General features: G+C 40.8%; 1 protein-coding gene across 1 annotated transcript in view; it reads right to left on the reverse strand.

Moving 5' to 3' along the window:
- Positions 1 to 2,224: 2,224 nt before the first annotated feature.
- Positions 2,225 to 19,665, reverse strand: part of Nop56 (Nop56 ribonucleoprotein) — a 48,889-nt gene continuing 31,448 nt past the window's right edge. The window contains exons 6-9 of the mRNA XM_071672544.1: positions 17,032 to 17,433; positions 8,339 to 8,524; positions 6,338 to 6,555; positions 2,225 to 3,560 (exon numbers count right to left, since the gene is read on the reverse strand). Coding sequence (XP_071528645.1) covers positions 3,285 to 3,560; positions 6,338 to 6,555; positions 8,339 to 8,524; positions 17,032 to 17,433 — 1,082 coding nt within the window. The 3' untranslated portion in view covers positions 2,225 to 3,284. The remainder of the gene's footprint in view (positions 3,561 to 6,337; positions 6,556 to 8,338; positions 8,525 to 17,031; positions 17,434 to 19,665) is intronic.

A 19,665-nucleotide genomic window follows, 5' to 3' on the forward strand; every position in this document is an offset into this window, starting at 1 on the left:
TTTTTGTGCATTTTTCATACTGTATTTTCATCTATAGATATGAAGCATTAGATATAAGTAATCATTATAAACATTAGGTAGGACCCTCTGGAAACACCGCTAGACTTGCCCTCTGCCAGTGGCCTATTAAGGGTGAGGCATATAGGCTAAGAATGATACTGTAGTTAGTTAGTTATGGAAACTCTAATTCTACAATACTACAAACACAAAATGTTCCAGGACCTGTCATTCCCAAGATGTATATTCCATACTGAAGACTTACTCCTTACATGTCTTACATTCACATCGCACACAAACAGAATTACTACACATCTTTACCTGTTAATGTGGCCAACATCCTGTGTGCTGCAGGATTCCCATAGAAGGATTCCTTGGGCAAAATTTTTTTTTCATACTTGATCGCCGTTTCCCTCAGTAACGAGGATTTGCCAAAAACAGATGAAGAAAGGTCACATCCCCTTGCATCCATTCTCTAGTTGTTGCATGTAATGCCCTGAAACCATAACTTCCTGTCTACAACCAGGCCCCATAGGCCTTTCCATGGTTTACCCCAGATGCTTCACATGCCCTGGTTCAGTCCATTGATGGGAGTGGAGGAATGGACAAGGAAAAAGTGGCATGGCTTGCTACCAACAGTTCCACAAGTATCATTTTAATCATTCATTTACATTAATATACTGATATGAAGAGATAATCATACTTTTATCTAAAATACGTGTAGGAAGAGAGGAAAGTGATTGGTTCTCAGTGAATGTAGGTTTGCGGCAGGGGTGTGTGATGTCTCCATGGTTGTTTAATTTGTTTATAGATGGGGTTGTTAGGGAGGTGAATGCAAGAGTTTTGGAAAGAGGGGCAAGTATGAAGTCTGTTGTGGATGAGAGAGCTTGGGAAGTGGGTCAGTTGTTGTTCGCTGATGATACAGCGCTGGTGGCTGATTCATGTGACAAACTGCAGAAGCTGGTGACTGAGTTTGGTAAAGTGTGTGAAAGAAGAAAGTTAAGAGTAAATGTGAATAAGAGCAAGGTAATTAGGTACAGTAGGGTTGAGGATCAAGTCAGTTAGGAGGTAAGTTTGAATGGAGAAAAACTGGAGGAAGTAAAGTGTTTTAGATATCTGGGAGTGGATCTGGCAGCGGATGGAACCATGGAAGCGGAAGTAAATCATAGGGTGGGGGAGGGGGCGAAAATCCTGGGAGCCTTGAAGAATGTGTGGAAATCGAGAACATTATCTCGGAAAGCAAAAATGGGTATGTTTGAAGGAATAGTGGTTCCAACAATGTTGTATGGTTGCGAGGCATGGGCTATGGATAGAGTTGTGCGTAGGAGGATGGATGTGCTGGAAATGAGATGTTTGAGGACAATGTGCGGTGTGAGGTGGTTTGATCGAGTAAGTAACGTAAGGGTAAGAGAGATGTGTGGAAATAAAAAGAGCGTGGTTGAGAGAGCAGAAGAGGGTGTTTTGAAATGGTTTGGGCACATGGAGAGAATGAGTGAGGAAAGATTGACCAAGAGGATATATGTGTCGGAGGTGGAGGGAACGAGGAGAAGCGGGAGACCAAATTGGAGGTGGAAAGATGGAGTGAAAAAGATTTTGTGTGATCGAGGCCTGAACATGCAGGAGGGTGAAAGGAGGGCAAGGAATAGAGTGAACTGGATCGATGTGGTATACCGGGGTTGACGTGCTGTCAGTGGATCGAATCAGGGCATGTGAAGCGTCTGGGGTAAACCATGGAAGGCTGTGTAGGTATGTATATTTGCGTGTGTGGACGTATGTATATATATGTGTGTGGGGGTGGGTTGGGCCATTTCTTTCGTCTGTTTCCTTGCGCTACCTCGCAAACGCGGGAGACAGCGGGAAAAAAAAAAAAAAATCTAAAATATATCCACTGCTATCATCTCATATATATTCTTGTTTTTTTTTTTTATTTTACAATGATTACAATAGTATGTAAATCTAACATTGTGCCTAGATGATTCATGCACACCTCCTATGAGGATCTGTGGATATTTTCCAGTTTAGCTAGCAGTATCACCTAACTAACCTCTTGGTGTTCTCCAGGCAAAAAAGTGTGTTCTGAATAACATCTTGGTGTTACCCAGGCAAAAATAGTGTGTTCTGGAATGCAAATGTCTGTGCTTGAGTCTACTGATCTGGACTGCAGTTTAATGGTTAAAAAGCTAATGGTTGTAAATAATGATTTACAACACAGGATTTAAACAAAATATACATCACCAAAGATTTAATAATGAAGAATACAGTACAAGATAAATTGTATTGATATTGTTTAGAAATAAACTAAAACCACATACATTTTTTCATAAATGACTGCCATTTCCAGCATCAGCGTGGTAGTGCTTGGAACAGATGAAGAAAGACCACATTCACTTGCACCCATTCTCTACCTATCACCATTCACTCACACCCATTCTCTATCTATCACTTGGTAGGTACCGAATCCACAGCCCCCTGTCCACATGGCCCTATAAACCTCTCCATAGTTCCCCTAGTCACTTCACGTACTCTTGTTAAGTTCACTGACACAATATCAACCCTTACACACCACTTCCTTCCAATTCACTTTATCATATGCACATCTTTCACCCTCCAAGTTCATGCCCCAATCACTCGAAATCTTTTTCACTTAATGCTTGACAACAATTACACCCATTCTCTACCTATCACCATTCACTCACACCCATTCTCTATCTATCACTTGGTAGGTACCGAATCCACAGCCCCCTGTCCACATGGCCCTATAAACCTCTCCATAGTTCCCCTAGTCACTTCACGTACTCTTGTTAAGTTCACTGACACAATATCAACCCTTACACACCACTTCCTTCCAATTCACTTTATCATATGCACATCTTTCACCCTCCAAGTTCATGCCCCAATCACTCGAAATCTTTTTCACTTAATGCTTGACAACAATTAATGTGGTAAATGCAACTCATAAATTCTATTTCACATCTTTTAATAATAACAAAATAATAGAGCAAGAGAAAGCAGTTGCAGAAAAAAATCACCATATAATTTACAATACTTGTAAGCTCCTCTCAATCCATCTTAATTCATCATAAACTGCTCTTGAAGGACTGAGTGAACATAAAGTTTGATGCATTTGCTGTAATTTCTCTAAGCTTACTTTACTGAATTAAAATAGCATGTTTATCAGATTGGGACAACTGAACAAGTGTTGGAATAATGAGCAGTTTCATTTTCAATTTGATAATCCACAGTATACCTGAGTAATCATCAGATACTCAAGAAATATTCATTACCAGTTATTCTGACACTTCTTGCTTAGCCTTCTTCTTCTTTTTCTTCTTGTTCTTCTTTGTACCCAATGCTGTTGGTACTGTCTCCATCACTGGCTCTTCATCATTCATATCATTTTGCACTTCTAAATAGTCAGCCTCCTTTTCCTTGGGAACTTCTTTACCTGGCACCTCTTCCATTAATTCTTCTCCACCATTAACTTGTGGCTCATGCACTTCAGTGCTTTCTGTCTTCTTCTTCTTCTTCTTCTTCTTTTTCTTAATAGGACCATTTACTGCAGCCTAGATGCAGAAATACTTTGATTTAGTTTTTTGTGACATTTCAATGAAAGAGTATACTATATAGAAAAAGTACCATAAAAAAGCAACATAGGTAAAAGAAACAAAAAGTAAATTACTAAGCTACTTATGGTGCTTTAATTTTTCAAAATACTCTTAGTCATATTTACTTGTTATGCACTGATATGCAATGGGAGAAAGCATATAATACGGGTGATAGAGATGCTTGTGGAATGTGTTACAAATAGATGGCATGGGAGGAAAGCTACTTAAAGTAGTGGAGAGTTTTAGTCAAGAGTGTAAGGCACGTGTGTGAGTTGGTAGAAAGGAGTGTGAGTGGTTCCAGGTGAAGATGGGCCTGTGGGAGGAGAGTGTGATGTGGAAAGGAAGGTAAATGAAATGGTTATAGATACAAGAGTTGGTAAGTAGTCTGTTGGGGATGAGAGGGGCCTGTGAGGCGAGTCAGTTGCCATTTGGTGACGACAGGGTGCTGGCTGGCTTCAAGTGAGAAACTCCATAAGTAGGTGTTGAGTGTGGGAAAGAAGGTGAAGGGAGAGAGTATACTGGTATATTAAACTGGCTTTTGGAGGAAAACAAAAATCTTAGGAAATGCACTTACATACATAAGCCTAAGTGCAATTATTAGTTTTGCAACTCATCAGTTTACTGGGCTTAAATTCCACTCCCTGACTGGCCAACAAGATAAGATCCAAGCCAGCTACTCACTTGGGGTTGGGAGTGTATAATGAGTATACATAAACATTGGTCTTCCTTATTTATAATGCATTTACAAACTCCAATTCTACACACGAGACTCTTACCTTTTACTATCAAAAATGTGTTTATGCTGACCTATAACAGTAATTGTTGTTATATATTTTGTTTCACTCAATGTCAATGCAGGAACATTTGTAAATAAAATGTTTACCCAGTCTAGACTCTGTGAATATTTGCTGAGTAATCCTGTCCCTATGTGACCTCTGCACAAAGAGTGCTTCTTTTTTTATTCCCATAGATAGAAACATCAAGTGCCATTAATTCCAATCCATACAAGAATTATCAAAAATGTTGAATTTACTGATCCTAATATTCTAAAATACCCAAACTGCATGGCACAACTGAGTACTATGTCCTTGGTTTGCTACTGGATAAAGAAAAATTATTATCTTTAAGTTTTTATCGAGGATGTAAGGCATGTGTACGAGTAGGAAGAGAGGAAAGTGATTGGTTCTCAGTGAATGTTGGTTTGCGGCAGGGGTGCATGATGTTTCCATGGTTGTTTAATTTGTTTATGGATGAGGTTGTTAAGGAGGTGAACGCAAGAATTTTGGAAAGAGGGGCAAGTATGCAGTCTGTTGTGGATGAGAGAACTTGGAAAAAGAGTCAGTTGTTGTTCGCCGATGATACAGCGCTGGTGGCCGATTCAGGTGAGAAACTGCAGAAGCTGGTGACTGAGTTTGGTAAAGTTTGTGAAAGAAGAAAGCTGACAGTAAATGTGAATTAGAGCAAGGTTATTAGGTACAGTATGACTGAGGGACAAGTCAACTGGGAGGTAAGTTTGAATGGAGATAAACTGGAGGAAGTGAAGTGTTTTAGATATCTGGGAGTGGATTTGGCAGCGGATGGAACCATGTGGGGGGGGGGGGGGGGGGTTGTGTGTGGAAGTCGAGAACGTTATCTTGGAAAGCAAAAATGGGTATGTTTGAAAGAGTAGTGGTTCCAACAATGTTATATGGTTGCAAGGCATGGGCTATAGATAGAGTTGTGCGGAGGAAGGTGGATGTGCTGGAAATGAGATGTTTGAGGACAATATGTGGTGTGAGGTGGTTTGATCGAGTAAGTACTAATAGGGTAAGAGAGATGTGTGGTGATAAAAAGAGTGTGATTGAGGGAGCAGAAGAGGGTGTTTTGAAATGGTTTGGTCACATGGAGAGAATGAGTGAGGAAAGATTGACAAAGAGGATATATGTGTCAGAGATGGAGGGAACAAAGAGAAGTGGGAGACCAAACTGGAGGTGGAAAGATGAAGTTAAAAAGATTTTGAGTGATCGGGGCCTGAACATGCAGGAGGGTGAAAGGCATGCAAGGAATAGAGTGAATTGGAACGATGTGGTATACCAGGGTTGACGTGCTGTCAATGGATTGAACCAGGGCATGTGAAGCATCTGCAGTAAACCATGTCAAGTTTTGTGGGGCCTGGATGTGGAAAGGGAGCTGTGGTTTCGGTGCATTATAAATGACAGCTGCAGACTGAGTGTGAACGAATGTGGCCTTTGTTGTCTTTTCCTAGTGCTAACTCGGGCACATGCGGGGGGAGGGGGCTGTCATTTCATGTGTGGCAGGGTGGCAACAGGAATGAATACGGGAAGACAGTATGAATTATGTACATGTGTATATATGTATATGTCCGAGTGTGTATATATATGTATACGTTGAGATGTATAGGCATGCATATGTGCATGTGTGGATATGTATGTATATACATGTGTATGTGGGTGGGTTAGGTCATTCTTTCGTATGTTTCCTTGCACTACCTCACTAACGCGGGAGACAGCGACAAAGTATAATAAATAAATAAATCCTTTCGAAGCCTTTAACAGTGATGTGGAAACATCAATGATCCTGCCTAACTCATTTCTTGAATTCATGGATGATGGTTGGTAAAACGGTACAAAAAAAATATCTAAAGTATCCCTTCCAAAATTACATTGTATGTTGTACGGACTGAAAAGCAAGAAAAAAAACTTCATATCAATATGAATTAGGTGATTAATACTCACTTCAGCTACAGCCTCCTCTTCTGGGACATCTGGTAATGCCTCCTCTTCTGGGACAGCTGGTAATGCCTCCTCTTCTGGGACATCTGGTAATGCCTCCTCTTCAGGTGCAACAGTAACATCATTTACTGGTACTGTCTCCTTTACTTCCTGCTTGTTCTTCTTCTTTTTCTTTTTCTTTGGAACTTCCTGTGCTGCTTCATCATTCTCTACAGCCTTATCTGATAACCAGTATGTAATCACTTAAAGTTATGCAAACTATTAATCCATCTACATTTGTGTTATTAGTCACTTGTGTATCATACTTTTATTCACTACATGTGCAAGTGAAATTTTACGTAACTTTTGAAGATGCTTCCAAAGTTAACACAATCAGCATGATTTACATGTCAGCATTAAAATCATTCCCTTCCCTCTCTAACTCTTTCCATGTAAATACATACTTTTGTCATTCATCTTACATTCATTCTCTCCAAACATCCATTTCCCCTCAGCACAAATTTTCATTTTCATAACCAATCTTGCTCTCTTCCTTCTCACATTTTGACATAACACTTCTCACCCCATCCGACATCCTTATTCCACATATCAGACTTAAGATATCCAATTCCAAAAAACATGCTATCATTCCATAAAACAGACTTATCATTTGCTACTACTAAACAATTTTGCTCCTTAACACCAATGTAGGTTGAATCATGATAAGCTCTGTCATACAATACTTGCAAAGTTGCAGTTCTATTTCTGGGAAAACAACAGCAAAGTTGGGGTTCTATTTCTGTGAAAACAACAGTCAATACCAGATAAATTCTATCTGAGAATGTTTGGAAGGCCACTAAGCAGTGCCACAAAGTGAATGTAGTCAAGGAAAAGAACCATACATAGGATAAAAACTACGTGTCTCAAGGAAATGCATCCATAGGCAACAAGCAACCAGCCTATTTCCTGCAGAGAATAATCAAAATGTTAAATGGAAAGAGATGATATTACTAACATGATGTGGCTAAAAATATATACATCAGAAACTGACATTTCTGATTAGGGCCTCCTTCTTCCTCCCAACAATACACTTTCTCATGCAACGCCTAAGCTGCAACTGTCTCGTGTATTGTCATTTATGTAACAAATTAAAATACTTTCCTCACTCAAAACTACATCATATCTTTACTCAATAAACCTGGGTTACAACACTTACAACAAGCAACTTCCTTCTGAGGAACTTTATCCATCTCTCTATCTACCCATGTATCTATAAATGATGCCAATTTCTTTGGGGAACTCGGGTATGTGTGTGTGTTAGCTAAGGCAGAAATCTCCATAACTGGTCAACTCTTAGTGCCACTTCTTAGCCTTTAAGTGCCTTCTCCTTAACAAGCCACTGGCAAAGGGCAACACTAGCAGTGTTCTCAGTGTTCCTACCAACTACTACCTAATATTACTACCTATTGCTCCAACCATTTTGCCAAAAAGGCAGGACTAACAAAAGCACTCACTACTGGAAAGTCTACAGTCTAGATTGTATGTTTGAGGACAATACCAGCGGTCCATACGTGGGAAAGGCAAAAAGAAAAGACGGCTACCCGGGTCAGAGTGCAACTTGACAACCACTGAAGTACTGGCTCATTATACAGCAGTCATTAACCCTCCCAATACTCAGGTGGGTAGTACCAGTAGTAAAGCTCCCTGGTCAGTGGCTACCTACCAACTACTACCCTTGATATCTTTCTTTAACTGTTTCACATACTTTTAACTCCTTTCCTATCTACATATGACTAATCAAACATAGAGAGGGATGCATCTGTTGTGTAAATTTGGCAGAGTGTACTTCAGTGACATGTTAGCAGGATTCAACAACAGAATATCTGGCTGCACAATGAATCAAACTGTTCATTCTAATACAAACACAGCTTGAAAGCTGGCAAAAACTTATAATGTACAGATATATCATACTTTTTCAAATGAAAAATACACTTCTAGTGTATACAGTACAATTAATCAACTTACCATCCACAATTTCATCGAGCTTACGTTTCCTTGTTTTCACGTCTTCTTGTAGCACATTATTGTGCTCAACTAAAGCTTCACTCATGACTTCATTGTTTTTCCGTGGGAGGTCACCAGTGTCAAAAAATTTCAGTCTCTCTTCAACCTGATCACGAAGCTTTTCTCCAAATACTGAAGTTAGATTCTCTGTTGACGAAAGTTAAAAGGGGAAAGAAATGGTCACAATACTATCATGAAGAAAGATATTACTAAATGAACTCCTAAACTAAAACATAACAAAACCACAAATACTTTGATCCAAACTGGTTCAATATCATATTATATAGTTGGATCAAAATGGTGTATCAACACTACTAATTTACACCATACATATTTTTTTATTTTGCTTTGTCGCTGTCTCCCGCGTTTGCGAGGTAGCGCAAGGAAACAGACGAAAGAAATGGCCCAACCCACCCCCTTACACATGTATATACATACACGTCCACACACGCAAATATACATACCTATACATCTCAATGTACACACATATATACACACACAGACACATACCTATATACCCATGCACACAATTCACACTGTCTGCCTTTATTCATTCCCATTGCCACCTCGCCACACATGGAATACCATCCCCCTCCCCCCTCATGTGTGCGAGGTAGCACTAGGAAAAGACAACAAAGGCCCCATTCGTTTACACTCAGTCTCCAGCCATCATGCAATAATGCCTGAAACCACAGCTCCCTTTCCACATCCAGGCCCCACAAAACTCTCCATGGTTTACCCCAGATGCTTCACATGCCCTGATTCAATCCACTGACAGCACGTCAACCCCGGTATACCACATCAATCCAATTCACTCTATTCCTTACCCGCCTTTCACCCTCCTGCATGTTCAGGCCCCGATCACTCAAAATCTTTTTCACTCCATCTTTCCACCTCCAATTTGGTCTCCCACTTCTCCTCGTTCCCTCCACCTCCGACACATATATCCTCTTGGTCAATCTTTCCTCACTCATTCTCTCCATGTGCCCAAACCATTTCAGAACACCCTCTTCTGCTCTCTCAACCACGCTCTTTTTATTTCCACACATCTCTCTTACCCTTACATTACTTACTCGATCAAACCACCTCACACCACACATTGTCCTCAAACATCTCATTTCCAGCACATCCACCCTCCTGCGCACAACTCTATCCATAGCCCACGCCTTGCAACCATACAACATTGTTGGAACCACTATTCCTTCAAACATACCCATTTTTGCTTTCGGAGATAATGTTCTCGACTTCCACACATTCTTCAAGGCTCCCAGGATTTTCACCCCCTCCCCCACCCTATGATTCACTTCCGCTTCCATGGTTCCATCCGCTGCCAGATCCACTCCCAGATATCTAAAACACTTCACTTCCTCCAGTTTTTCTCCATTCAAACTTACCTCCCAACTGACTTACCCTCAACCCTACTGTACTTAATAACCTTGCTCTTATTCACATTTACTCTTAACTTTCTTCTTTCACACACTTTACCAAACTCAGTCACCAGCTTCTGCAGTTTCTCACATGAATCAGCCACCAGCGCTGTATCATCAGCAAACAACAACTGACTCACTTCCCAAGCTCTCTCATCCCCAACAGACTTCATACTTGCCCCTCTTTCCAAAACTCTTGCATTCACCTCCCTAACAACCCCATCCATAAACAAATTAAACAACCATGGAGATATCACACATCCCTGCCGCAAACCTACATTCACTGAGAACCAATCACTTTCCTCTCTTCATACACGTACACATATATCATTTAATAAACAAATTGAAGAAGTGGTGGCTTAAATGTTTATTAACTATGTATAAAAATCACGCAAAAACAGACTTTCAGCCAAGAAATAATCTTGAGTTTGGGACAGGTTAAGTGAAAGAACCTTGGGCTAATGATCACCTAAGCAGTTGAATTAAGGACATAATGTGGACAAGATATGAAGATCCTGCAAGTTGCAAGTGACATTTTCACTTTGTATGCTATCTTCTAACTTGTCAAGCAAAAAAAATCTGGTAGGATGGGTGGTCATATACTCTTGGTTCACTCTATTCTCAACCCAGAAGTCTCTTTCTATATCAAAATCCCCTTTTCCACATCTCAATTGCACATTAAGAATAACAATAACTGTATGAAAAATTCTGATAACTAAGGTAAGGGCCACATGGTCAACAACTATTCACTTAGAAAAAGTCTGAAATTAATCTGTCAACAGGGGACACAATCTAGACTACCACTCCCGCTACCTTGATTCCAACAACAACCTTTGTAGAGAGAAAGCACCCAACAAAGCATTTATACTATCACTTAAAAAAATGAAAAAAAAATAAAAAACTTCGTGACAAGACATGAATTAGCACCAACCCATAGTCTTGCCGGCTCATTCCACAAAAAGATTGCTGTGTTATCAAAGGTAGAACAAAGCTTAAAACAAGAAATAATACAACCATTAATGCGTGTTAATTGATAGGCGCGCGAAAGAGAGACTTTTGGATGTTAATGTGCTGAGAGGTGCAACTGGAGGGATGTCTGATCATTATCTTGTGGAGGCAAAGGTGAAGATTTGTAGGGGTTTTCAGAAAAGAAGAGAGAATGCTGGGGTGAAGAGAGTGGTAAGAGTAAGTGAGCTTGGGAAGGAGACTTGTGTGAGGAAGTACTAGGAAAGATTGAGTACAGAATGGAAAAAGGTGAGAACAAAGGACGTAAGGGGAGTGGGGGTGGAATGGGATGTATTTAGGGAAGCAGTGATGGCTTGCACAAAAGATGCTTGTGGCATGAGAAGCATGGGAGGTGGGCAGATTAGAAAGGGTAGTGAGTGGTGGGATGGAGAAGTAAGATTATTAGCGAAAGAGAAGAGAGAGGCGTTTGGACAATTCTTGCAGGGAAATAATGCAAATGAGTTGGAGATGTATAAAAGAAAGAGGCAGGTCAAGAGAAAGGTGCAAGAGGTGAAAAAGAGGGCAAATGAGAGTTGGGGTGAGAAAGTATCATTAAATTTTAGGGAGAATAAAAAGATGTTTTGGAAGGAGGTAAATAAAGTGCGTAAGACAAGGGAACAAATGGGAACTTCAGTGAAGGGGGCTAATGGGGTGATAACAAGTAGTGGTGATGTGAGAGGGAGATGGAGTGAGTATTTTGAAGGTTTGTTGAATGTGTTTGATGATACGAGTAGCAGATATAGGGTGTTTTGGTCGAGGTGATGTGCAAAGTGAGAGGGCTAGGGAGAATGATTTGGTAAACAGAGAAGAGGTACTAAAAGCTTTGCGGAAGATGAAAGCCTGCAAGGCGGTGGGGTTTGGATGGTATTGCAGTGGAATTTACCAAAAAAGGGGTGACTGCATTGTTGACTGGTTGGTAAGGTTACTTAATGTATGTATGACTCATGGAGAGGTGCCTGAGGATTGGGGGAATGCTTGCATAGTGCCAATGTACAAAGGCAAAGGGGATAAAAGTGAGTGCTCAAATTACAGAGGTATAAGTTTGTTGAGTATTCCTGGGAAGTTATATGGGAGGGTATTGATTGAGAGGGTGAAGGCATGTATAGAGCATCAGATTGGGGAAGAGCAGTGTGGTTTCAGAAGTGGTAGAGGATGTGTGGATCAGGTGTTTGCTTTGAAGAATGTATGTGAGAAATACTTAAGAAAAGCAAATGGATTTGTATGTAGCATTTATGGATCTCGAGAAGGCATATGATAGTTGATAGAGATGCTCTGTGGAAGGTATTAAGAATATATGGTGTGGGAGGCAAGTTGTTAGAAGCAGTGAAAAGTTTTTATCGAGGATGTAAGGCATGTGTACGTGTAGGAAGAGAGGAAAGTGATTGGTTCTCAGTGAATGTAGATTTGCGGCAGGGGTGTGCGATGTCTCCATGGTTGTTTAATTTGCTTATGGATGGGGTTGTTAGGGAGGTGAATGCAAGAGTTTTGGAAAGAGGGGCAAGTATGCAGTCTGTTGTGGATGAGAAAACTTGGAAAGCGAGTCAGTTGTTGTTCGCTGATGATACAGCGCTGGTGGCTGATTCATGTGAGAAACTGCAGAAACTGGTGACTGAGTTTGGTAAAGTGTGTGAAAGAAGAACGCTGACAGTAAATGTGAATAAGAGCTAGGTTATTAGGTACAGTAGGGTTGAGGGACAAGTCAACTGGGAGGTAAGTTTGAATGGAGAAAAACTGGAGGAAGTGAAGTGTTTTAGATATCTGGGAGTGGATCTGGCAGCAGATGGAACCGTGGAAGTGAATCATAGGGTGGGGGAGGGGGTGAAAGTTCTGGGAGCGTCGAAGAATGTGTGGAAGTTGAGAACATTATCTCGGAAAGCAAAAATGGGTATGTTTGAAGGAATAGTGGTTCCAACAATGTTATATGGTTGCAAGGCGTGGGCTATGGATAGAGTTGTGCAGAGGAGGGTGGATGTGCTGGAAATGAGATGTTTGAGGACAATATGTGGTGTGGGGTGGTTTGACTGAGTAAGTAATAATAGGGTAAGAGAGAGGTGTAGTAATAAAAAGTGTGGTTGAGAGAGCAGAAGAGGGTGTTTTGAAATGGTTTGGTCACATGGAGAGAATGAGTGAGGAAAGATTGACCAAGAGGATATATGAGTCAGAGGTGGAGGGAACGAGGAGAAGTGGGAGACCAAATTGGAGGTGGAAAGATGGAGTGAAAAAGATTTTGAGTGATCGGGGCCTGAACATGCAGGAGGGTGAAAGGCGTGCAAGGAATAGAGTGAATTGGAACGATGTGCTATACCGGGGTCGACCTGCTGTCAATGGATTGAACCAGGGCATGTGAAGCATCTGGGGTAAACCATGGAAAGTTCTGTGGAGCCTGGATGTGGAAAAGGAGCTGTGGTTTCGGTGCATTATTACATGACAGCTAGAGACTGAGTGCGAACGAATGTGGCCTTTGTTGTCTTTTCCTAGCGCTACCTCGTGCACATGAGGGGGGGAGGGGGTTGTTATTTCATATGTGGAGGGGTGGCAATGGGAATGAATAAAGGCAGACAGTATGAATTATGTACATGTGTATATGTGTATATGCATACGCTGAGAGGTATAGGTATGTATATGTGCGTGTGTGGACGTGTATGTATATACATGTGTATGTGGGTGGGTTGGGCCATTCTTTCATCTGCTTCCATACGCTACCTCGCTAATGCGGGAGACTGCGACAAAGCAAAATAAATAAAAAAATTAATATTAATGCTTCCAAACAAGGTTTTTATGGTTAAATCAGAAGTACATCAGGGTCAGCAGTGTCTTCAGGATATGCAGGGTCAGCAGTGTCTCAAGGATCTGCAGGGTCATCAGACACTTGCACATCAGGGGCAGAGGAGGTGCAGAGAAGAGGATTTTCTATGCTGGAATGAGCATTTACAGTGTTTTTAATGACCTTTTTCAACCACTATGGCAATGTAGCTTGCTTCTGGTACTTTGGTTTTTCTTTGAATCAAATAAACAGACATAATTTGTTGTTCTGCTATAAATTGCCTTTGCTCTCCTATAAAGGCTCTCAGGCAAACACTCTTGCCAATTACCATCAGCTTGGTTTATTGGTTTATGTGTTCCTGCAGCATTGCTGCAGCCAAGAAATGTTACCTTATCTTTGGAATCCTAACCTCCATATAGAGAATCCTCAGTATCTTGGGCAAGGATTTTTCGTGACAAATGATGCCAGTATAGGACAGATTAATCAGCATTTTACACATCTTCTGGGACTAAGTTTTCTGCAGTCACTAACTGTGCAAATTCATCCACAAACCTTGTCGCAGCTTCCGTGTCTGCACTACGCTCTTCACCAGACACACTATGTACTAAAATTCCATATCTCCACTTAAACTTGTGTAATCATCCTGGCAAATATTCAGTCTTAGTCTAGCTTTAGTTCTCTATGAAAAACTTTGGCTGCTCAATAAGCATCTCCCCAGAAATGCTTACACCTTCATTATGTTGGAGCTTAAACCACCTTATAAGTTTTTCTGTATATTTTCGCCATTTCCCACATTAGCGATTCAACATTCTGCCAAGGCCATTTCAGCCTAGCACAACAAACACCTTGCCCTTTTTCTGATTTGTAATTGATGTTTTGCCCTTTCTCAAATTCCAAGCCACAACTGGAGGTGGAGGGAGTTTTGGTACTTGCCAGAATATGGAAAAAATTTAGATATGGCACAAATCTTGTATGTTTCAATGTATTTACAAATTTGAACCCTCTTTAAGATAAAAAAAAGTGCCCCTAAAATTGGAATACCTTTTTTTTCTAATGCACCTTGCCCTAACAAAATCTTGTGCAAAATACTGGCACTGATTCATCCTTCTATAGTCCGCTGCTCTTACATCTGGGGAGATTCCTATTAAAAAAACTTACAGTCACGTTTAAATCAATCCTACTAAACAATTCTCCTAGTCTGACCTCAAAACTTGATCTGCTTGCCCTCCTCTACAATGCCAAGACCTTTACCTTCTTCTGATGTTCAAGCTATGTTTTCAGATGGTAAAGAATAATAAAGGCATTTACCATCCTGGGAGTGGATCTGGCAGCGGATGGAACCATGGAAGCGGAAGTGAATCATAGGGTGGGGGAGGGGGCGAAAATCCTGGGAGCCTTGAAGAATGTGTGGAAGTCGAGAACATTATCTCGGAAAGCAAAAATGGGTATGTTTGAAGGAATAGTGGTTCCAACAATGTTGTATGGTTGCGAGGCGTGGGCTATGGATAGAGTTGTGCGCAGGAGGGTGGATGTGCTGGAAATGAGATGTTTGAGGACAATGTGTGGTGTGAGGTGGTTTGATCGAGTAAGTAATGTAAGGGTTAGAGAGATGTGTGGAAATAAAAAGAGTGTCGTTGAGAGAGCAGAAGAGGGTGTTTTGAAATGGTTTGGGCACATGGAGAGAATGAGTGAGGAAAGATTGACCAAGAGGATATATGTGTCGGAGGTGGAGGGAACAAGGAGAAGTGGGAGACCAAATTGGAGGTGGAAAGATGGAGTGAAAAAGATTTTGAGTGATCGGGGCCTGAACATGCAGGAGGGTGAAAGGCGGGCAAGGAATAGAGTGAATTGGATCGATGTGGTATACCGGGGTTGACGTGCTGTCAGTGGATTGAATCAGGGCACGTGAAGCGTCTGGGGTAAACCATGGAAAGTTATGTGGGGCCTGGATGTGGAAAGGGAGCTGTGGTTTCGGGCATTATTGCATGACAGCTAGAGACTGAGTGTGAACGAATGAGGCCTTTGTTGTCTTTTCCTAGCGCTACCCACCACACATGAGGGGGGAGGGGGATGGTATTCCATGTGTGGCGAGGTGGTGATGGGAATGAATAAAGGCAGACAGTGTGAATTAAGTGCATGGGTATATATGTATGCGTCTGTGTGTGTATATATATGTGTACATTGAGATGTATAGGTATGTATATTTGCGTGTGTGGACGTGTGTGTATATACATGTGTATGAGGGTGGGTTGGGCCATTTCTTTCGTCTGTTTCCTTGCGCTACCTCGCAAACGCAGGAGTCAGCGACAAAGCAAAATAAAAATATATATAAATATAACCATCCTTCACTACCTTAATGAATGACTGTTGTTCAAATATTATCTCATGAGTGGACAAATGAGTCTGAGCTCAGGATATGTACAATGGTAACATCACTGGCAAGTAGTGGGACAGTGATGTATAGACCACAAGAAACACATGGCTTAAAAACTGATCAGGGTGGAAACACTATTTGTCTGTCTATCTACCAGCTCACTCATCCATCATTCACATCACTTAATTCCCAATTTAATAGGGTGGTTCATATATCCAAAGCCCCTGAAGTTATACACAATCTCAACCCATGCCAAGTGTGAAAAGAAAAAAACATGGACTTTTTTCATTTTACGCACTGTTGATTTATCAAGGAAGACTCACATCTCCAGTCATCCAACATCCATATTGTTTTCACTGAATCTTATCCCCAATCCTTCCTATAGAATCTTCATTTGCAACAACCCAAGCCCAAATTAATTCAAATAATACATCTTTTCATCTCCCCTATCTTTTCCTCCTGCTACACCATTTTCTTATCCTTTCCTCCTACTACACCATTTTCTGCCTTCCTGACCAAAATTGTCATCAGCCATACATTCTATGTGACTTAATCATCCTAAAAACTATCTTTTTCAATGTACCTTTCAAAATGAATCCTACACACCACATAACTTTGCCACATTCCGAATTTTCAACCGATCTATTACCCTAATTCAAACTCTACTACACAACTTATGCATCTATCCTATTAGTAATTTCAACTCTATTACACAACTTATTCATCTATCCTGCTCGTAATTTCTACCTATCCTGACCCCTTCACACACACCCAGGTTTCAAATCTAAACTAATAATACTGAAATGCCCAGCCCTGATGTGGACTTCTGTCCGTGACTCCAGCCTTAAAAAGAATAAAAATAAATTTGTTTTTATATGGGTTTAACACAACACACAAGCCAACTGAAGCTGGATGAAGGTCTAGAATATTATCAAATACACACACAAATTTTTTTGTAAGCAAGCAGTTCAAACCCAACATAAATAAGATGAACCAAAACTAAAGACTGATATTGGAAAAAATTCCAGATTAAGCAAAGACTTTATTAAATTTTACTAAACTTGTAACATGTGGTTAAACCTACCTGTAAAGCAATCTATTCGTGATGCAAGGGAACACTTGTTGGCCAAATAACGTGAGATTCTTCCTTTGTTTGTGGTTGCAGCACGTGAAATAAAACTTGAGTGAAAGATAAGGCCATACTTTGGTGTATTGGACCGGGTCTTAATGGCTCGGAACAAAGCCTTTTCAGCTCCGAGGATTTGGACAGTGGAAGCAGGGTACTTGGCTAAATTGGTCAATGACCCAGCATGTGAGATTAAGCGGGCACCAACTATCTCTCCAATTAGAACAGACAAATTAGGTGCTACAGATGACATCCTGTCCTTCAAGTACACTGCAAGTTCCTTACGATATCTTGATAGTCCAATTACACGCTTGACAAACCGTTCAATATTCATCAAATCAATGGGTGAGATATCCATGCCTGAAAAGGGAATTTCAATATCAAAAATAAAATTCAACAACATACAAAGAAGACAATGAACTTGGAAAGGAGACTTGCGAGAGGAAGTACCAGAAGAAATTGAATGCAGAATGGCAAAAGGTGAGACCAAATGACATGAGGAGAGTGGGTGAGGAATGGGATGTATTTAGGAAAGCAGTGACGGCTTGTGTAAAAGATGCATGTGGCACGAGAAAGGTGGGAGGTGGGCAGATTAGAAAGGGTGGTGAAAGATGGGATGAAGAAGTAACGCTGTTAGTGAAAAAGAAAAGATAGGCATTTGGACGATACTTCCAGGGAATGAATGCAAATGACTGGGAGATGTATAAAAGCAAAGCAGCAGGAGGTCAAGGGAAAAGTGCAAGGGTTGAAAAAGAGGGCAAATTAGAGTTGGTGTGAGAGAGTGCAAATGACTGGGAGATGTACAAGAGCAAAGCAGCAGGAGGTCAAGAGAAAAGTGCAAGGGTTGAAAAAGAGGGCAAATTAGAGTTGGTGTGAGAGAGTATCATTAACCTTTACAAATAATAAGATGTTTTGGAAGGAGGTAAATAACATGCGTAAGGCAAGAGAATTAATGGGAACAACAGTGAAGGGACAACTGGAGAACTAATAAAAGGTTGTGATGAAGCAAGAAGGAGATGGAGTGAGTATTTTCATGGTGTGTTGAATAAGTTTGATGATAGAGTGGCAGATATAGGGTGTTTTGGTCAAGGTGGTATGCGAAGTGAGAGGGTCAGGGAGAATGGTTTGGTTAAGAGATACTAGGTAGTGAAAGTGCTGTGAAAGATGAAATCTGACAAGGTGGCGGGTTTGGATGGTACTGCAGTAGAATCTATTAAAAAAGGGGTGACAGTTGTTGACTGGATGGAAAGGATATTCAATATTATGTATGGTTCATGGTGAAGTGCCTGAGGATTGGTGGAATGCATACATAGTACCACTGTACAAAGGAAAAGGGGATAAAGGTGAGTGTTCAAACTACAGAGGGATAAGTTTGTTGAGTATTCCTGGGAAATTATATGAGAGGGTTCTTTTTGAGAGGGTGAAGGCATGTACAGAGCATCAGATTGGGGAAGAGCAGTGTGGTTTCAGAAGTGGATGAGGATCTGTGGATCAAGCGTTTGCTTTGAAGAATGTAAGAAATACTTAGATAAGCTGATAGATTTGTATGAAGCATTTATGGATCTGGAGAAAGCATATAATGTTGATAGAGATGCTTTGTGGAAGGTCTTAAGAGTATATGGTGTGGGAGGTAAGTTGCTAGAAACAATGAGAAGCCTTTACCAACTATGTAAGGCATGTGTAAGAGTAGGCAGAAAGGAAAGTGACTGGTTCCCAGTGAAAGTAGGTCTGCAACAGGGGTGTGTGATGTCTCCATGGTTGTTTAATTTGTTTATGGATGTGGTGGTTAGGGAGGTAAATGCACAAATTTTAGAGAGAGAAAGGTGAGTATGCCATCTGTTGGGGATGAGAGGGCCTGGGAAGTGAGTCAGTTATTGTTTGCTGAAGATAAAGCTCTAGTGGCTGATTCAAATGAGAAACTGCAGAGGTTGGTGACTGAGTTTGGAAAAGTGTGTGAAAGGAGAGTGAGAGTAAATATTCATTAGGTTCAGTAAGGTTGAAGGAGAAGTCAATTGGGATGTAAGTTTGAATGAAGAAAAATTGGGGGAAGTAAAGTGTTTTAAGATATCTGGGAGAGGACTTTGCAGTGAATGGAACAATGGAAATGGAAGTAAGTCACAGGGTGGGGGAGGGGATGAAGGTTCTGGGAGCAATGAAGAATAAGTGGAAGGGGATAACATTATCTCGGAGAGCAAAAATGGGTATGTTTGAAGGAATAGTAGCTCCAACAATGTTATGTGGTTGTAAGGCATGGGATATAGATAGGGTTCTAAAGAGGAGGGTGGATACATTGGAAATAAAATGTTTGAGGAGAATATGTGGTGTGTGGTGGTTTGACTAAGTAATGAAAGGGTAAGAGAGGAGTGGAAATAAAAAGTGTGGTTGAGAGAGCAGAACAGGCAGTGTTGAAATGGTTTGGACATATGGAGAGCATGTGTGAGGATAGACTGACAATGAAAATATACATATCAGAAGTGGAGGGAGCAAGGAGAAGCGAGAGAACAAATTAGAGGTGGAAGGAAGGACTGAAAGTGAAAAAGATTTTGAGTGATCAAAGCCTCAATATAAAGGAGGGTTAGAGGCATGCAAGCA

Source organism: Panulirus ornatus, chromosome 17, assembly GCF_036320965.1.
Source record: "Panulirus ornatus isolate Po-2019 chromosome 17, ASM3632096v1, whole genome shotgun sequence".
NCBI lineage: Eukaryota > Metazoa > Arthropoda > Malacostraca > Decapoda > Palinuridae > Panulirus > Panulirus ornatus.